This window comes from Macrobrachium rosenbergii, chromosome 2 (assembly GCF_040412425.1).
Source record: "Macrobrachium rosenbergii isolate ZJJX-2024 chromosome 2, ASM4041242v1, whole genome shotgun sequence".
Lineage (NCBI taxonomy): Eukaryota > Metazoa > Arthropoda > Malacostraca > Decapoda > Palaemonidae > Macrobrachium > Macrobrachium rosenbergii.
In genome coordinates, this window is record NC_089742.1 from 91,292,921 (window position 1) to 91,296,518 (window position 3,598).

General features: G+C 38.2%; 1 protein-coding gene across 1 annotated transcript; it reads left to right on the plus strand.

Annotated features, from left to right (window-relative positions):
* The first annotated feature begins 2,155 nt into the window (after positions 1-2,155).
* LOC136843637 (uncharacterized) lies at positions 2,156-2,897 on the plus strand. Its single transcript, XM_067112182.1, has 2 exons — positions 2,156-2,489; positions 2,620-2,897. The coding sequence occupies exons 1-2, from the start codon at positions 2,156-2,158 to the stop codon at positions 2,895-2,897; spliced, it is 612 nt and encodes a 203-aa protein (XP_066968283.1).
* Positions 2,898-3,598: the final 701 nt, after the last annotated feature.

The following is a 3,598-nucleotide window of genomic DNA, read 5'->3' on the forward strand; positions in this document are numbered from 1 at the left end:
TGTGAAGTCTTGCATTTCATTTGGAAACCATTTTTACTGTTAACTTCCTTCTTTTCATGAGTTTAACTGAGCAGTCAGGTGAGTTTCAGAGTGTGTTTAGGGCCAGATAAATCAAACCTAGGTTAGGCTTGTGAAAAGATATTGGAGTCATGGGATATCTTTTGTACTGGTCAAAATAGGAAAATATTGGAAAGCCATGGGATAACTTTTATATTGGTCAATATGGGAAAATACTGGAAAGCCTTAGGATAACTTTTATACTGGTCAAAATGAGAAAATATTTGAAAGCCTTGCAATAACTTTTATATTGGTCAAAAAAGAAAAATATTGGAAGGTCTTGTGATAACCTTTATACTGGTCAAAACAGGAAAATATTGGAAAGTCTTAGGATAACTTTTATGCAGATCAAAATAGGAAATATTGGAAAGTCTTGTGATAACTTTTATACTGGTCAAAATGGGAAAATATTGGAAAGTCTTGGGATAACTTTTATACTGATCAAAATAGGAAAATATTGGAAAGTCCTGTGATAACTTTTATATTGGTCAAAATGGGAAAATATTGGAAAGTCCTGGGATAACTTTTATACTGGTCAAAATGGGAAAATATTGGAAAGTCACAAAATGGGAAAATATTGCTAAGTCTTCAGATAAATTTTATACTGGTCAAAATGGGAAAATATTGGAAAGTCTTGTGATAACTTTTATACTGGTCAAAATAGGAAATTATTGGAAAGTCATGAAATGGGAAAATATTGGTAAGTTTTGGGATAACTTTTATACTGATCAAAATGGGAATATATTGGAAAGTCTTGGGATAACTTTTATACTGGTCAAAATAGGAAAATATTGGAAAGTCACAAAATGGGAAAATATTGGTAAGTCTTGGGATAACTTTAATACTGGTGAAAATGGGAAAATATTGGTAAGGCTTGGGATAACTTTTATACTGGTCAAAATGGGAAAATACTGGAAAGTCTTGGGGTAACCTTTATACTGGTCAAAATGGGAAAATAGTGGTAAGTCTTGGGATAACTTTTTACTGGTCAAAATGGAAAAATATTGGAAAGTCTTGGGATAACTTTTATACTGATCAAAATGGGAAAATATTGGTAAGTCGTGGGATAACTTTTATACTGGTCAAAATGGGAAAATATTGGTAAGTCTTGGGATAACTTTTATACTGGTCAAAATGGGAAAATATTGGAAAGTCACAAAATGGGAAGATATTGGTAAGTCTTGGGATAACTTTTATACTGGTCAAAATGGGAATGTATTGGAAAGTATTAGGATAATTTTTATACTGGTCAAAATAGGAAAATATTGGAAAGCCTTGTGATAACCTTTATACTGATCAAAGCAGGAAAGTATTGGGAAGTCTTATGATAACTTTTATAATGGCCAAAATAGGAAAATACTGGAAAGTCTTGTGATAACTTTTATACTGGTAAAAATGGGAAAATATAGGATAATCTTAGGATAACTTTTATACTGGTCAAAACAGGAAAATATTGGAAGGTCTTGTGATAACCTTTATGCCCGAATCACACATTGACGATTGAAGACTGACCACATCGTAATGGCTGGTTTTGACAATCATTGCCATCAGTTGCGGTCCTTGGGCCACAAAAAAAAAGAACAATTGTCAGCTGATTACAACACCATGGTGACATATGCAGTTAACCATAGCGACAGCATTGTGTATGTGGAGATGAGATTACGTACGTACGTAGTCATACACGTATATCACTGATTATGTAGGCCACGGCCAAATTTGGCAGTTGGGACAGGATGGCGTAGTGCGTAAAGGCATGGCGATGCATGGCAATTCAGTTGCACTGTAGTTACGTCACATGGTGACATGTGCAATGCCATCATAACTGTGTTGTGAACATGGATGCCACCATATATAAAGTGCCAGGTGAACTCATCACCGATCATTCTCATTGCAGCCACAGACAGAGCAAGAACATGGAGGAGATGGATTTGCTACACCTCATACCTGAGAACCAACAGGATTTTCACAATGCCATGTTGCAGTTAAGAATCCTAAGGTGCCTGGAGGAACGAAAACTCAAGAAGCATAGAAAACAAGACATTGCTGGGTCTGTCCCTACTTACAAAGAAGAAAGGAGAAAGGATACACTGACAACTTGATGCAAGAATTGGCAACTGAAAATCCAGGACTGTACAGGAATTTTATCAGGATTATGGAGGAGCTTTTCAATGAAATTGTGGAACATGTCACACCCTACATAAAGAAGACCCTCACATTCTGGAGGAGACCCATTGAGCCAGGCCTGCGTGTTGCAATTACCCCTTGTTACCTTGCAACTGGAGAATCCTACAGGAGCCTGTCCTACCAATTCTGTGTAGCTGCCAACACGATCTGCAGCATTGTGCCTGAGATTTGTAGGGCCATTGCAGCTGCCTATGGAGATGAGGTCATGCAGGTACCCAGCACCCCAGAGGAATGGAAGGAGGTAGCCCGTGGGTTTGAGCAATGATGAAATTTCCCACACACCCTTGGAGCAATAGACGGGAAACACATTTGCATCCAGAACCCAACCTTTGGAAGAACTCTTTATTTTAATTATAAGTTCTACTGTCATTCTACTAGGAGTTGTTGACGCTGAGTACAAGTTCCTGTACGTGGATGTAGGTGCTATAGGGTCCGAGTCTGATGGTGGTGTCTTTGCCAAGACACAGCTCGGCAAAATGCTGGATCGGCATGAAGCCAAGCTGCCTGCCCCTGAAAGATCGCCAAACGAAACTGAAGATAAACCCCCAGTCGACTATTTCTTCACTGGAGAGGACGCCTTCGCTCTTAAGAAGTATATGATGAAACCACACCCTGCACGATGGCTGACAAAACCTGAATGCATCTACAACTATTGACTAAGCAGGGTAAGACGTACAGTGGAGAATGCCTTTGGGATCCTAGCAAGCAGGTAGATATGTTCACAATTATTATTAGCCTAATGTCTTTATCTGGTCTGCTTGGTGAAATACATATGTAATATGTAATACCTTTTGTATACCATCTAATAACTAAATAAATATTTTCCATTTTGTCTCCCATAGGTTCAGAGTGTTTCACACGCCCATACATCTTCGTCATGATTGTATCGAGTCCATGGTGTTGACCGCTTGTGTGTTGCATAATTTAATTACGACGAGATATCCTCATGCCAGGAGTGAGGTCCTACCTGGCAGCTGGACGTCTGACGTAATTTTACCAAGCCTGACTTCCCCACAGCAACCAGGACTGGGAAGGCTCAACGTGACCACCTGCGTGAATATGTTAACTGTCCTGCAGGTTCCGTTCATTGACAGGAATCCATGATATAAGGAAAAATAAGAAAAGTGTCTTTTCATCTCTTCCTTCAGAATATGTCCATCTCGAGAATTGGGAGTAATTCATGAAATCCTTCCTGATTATTAAAATGTAACATTATATGCACATTCTAATAATTTGTATTTTGTTGCATTATCAGCTTGTTAGTACTTTCTTATCTGACTGACTTATGTACACTCGGCAAGAAAAGTGAAGATACAGTTTTCATTAGATTTTGTTCATCGAATTTCAATTTTTTTCT

What these genes read in the sequence shown, in the direction of transcription:
- LOC136843637 (XM_067112182.1), top strand. Translation starts at nt 2,156, where the DNA reads ATGCAAGAATTGGCAACTGAAAATCCAGGACTGTACAGGAATTTTATC. An exon ending in GGAATGGAAGGAGGTAGCCC is followed by an intron (nt 2,490 to 2,619) that starts GTGGGTTTGAGC and finishes TCATTCTACTAG; the next exon opens with GAGTTGTTGACGCTGAGTAC.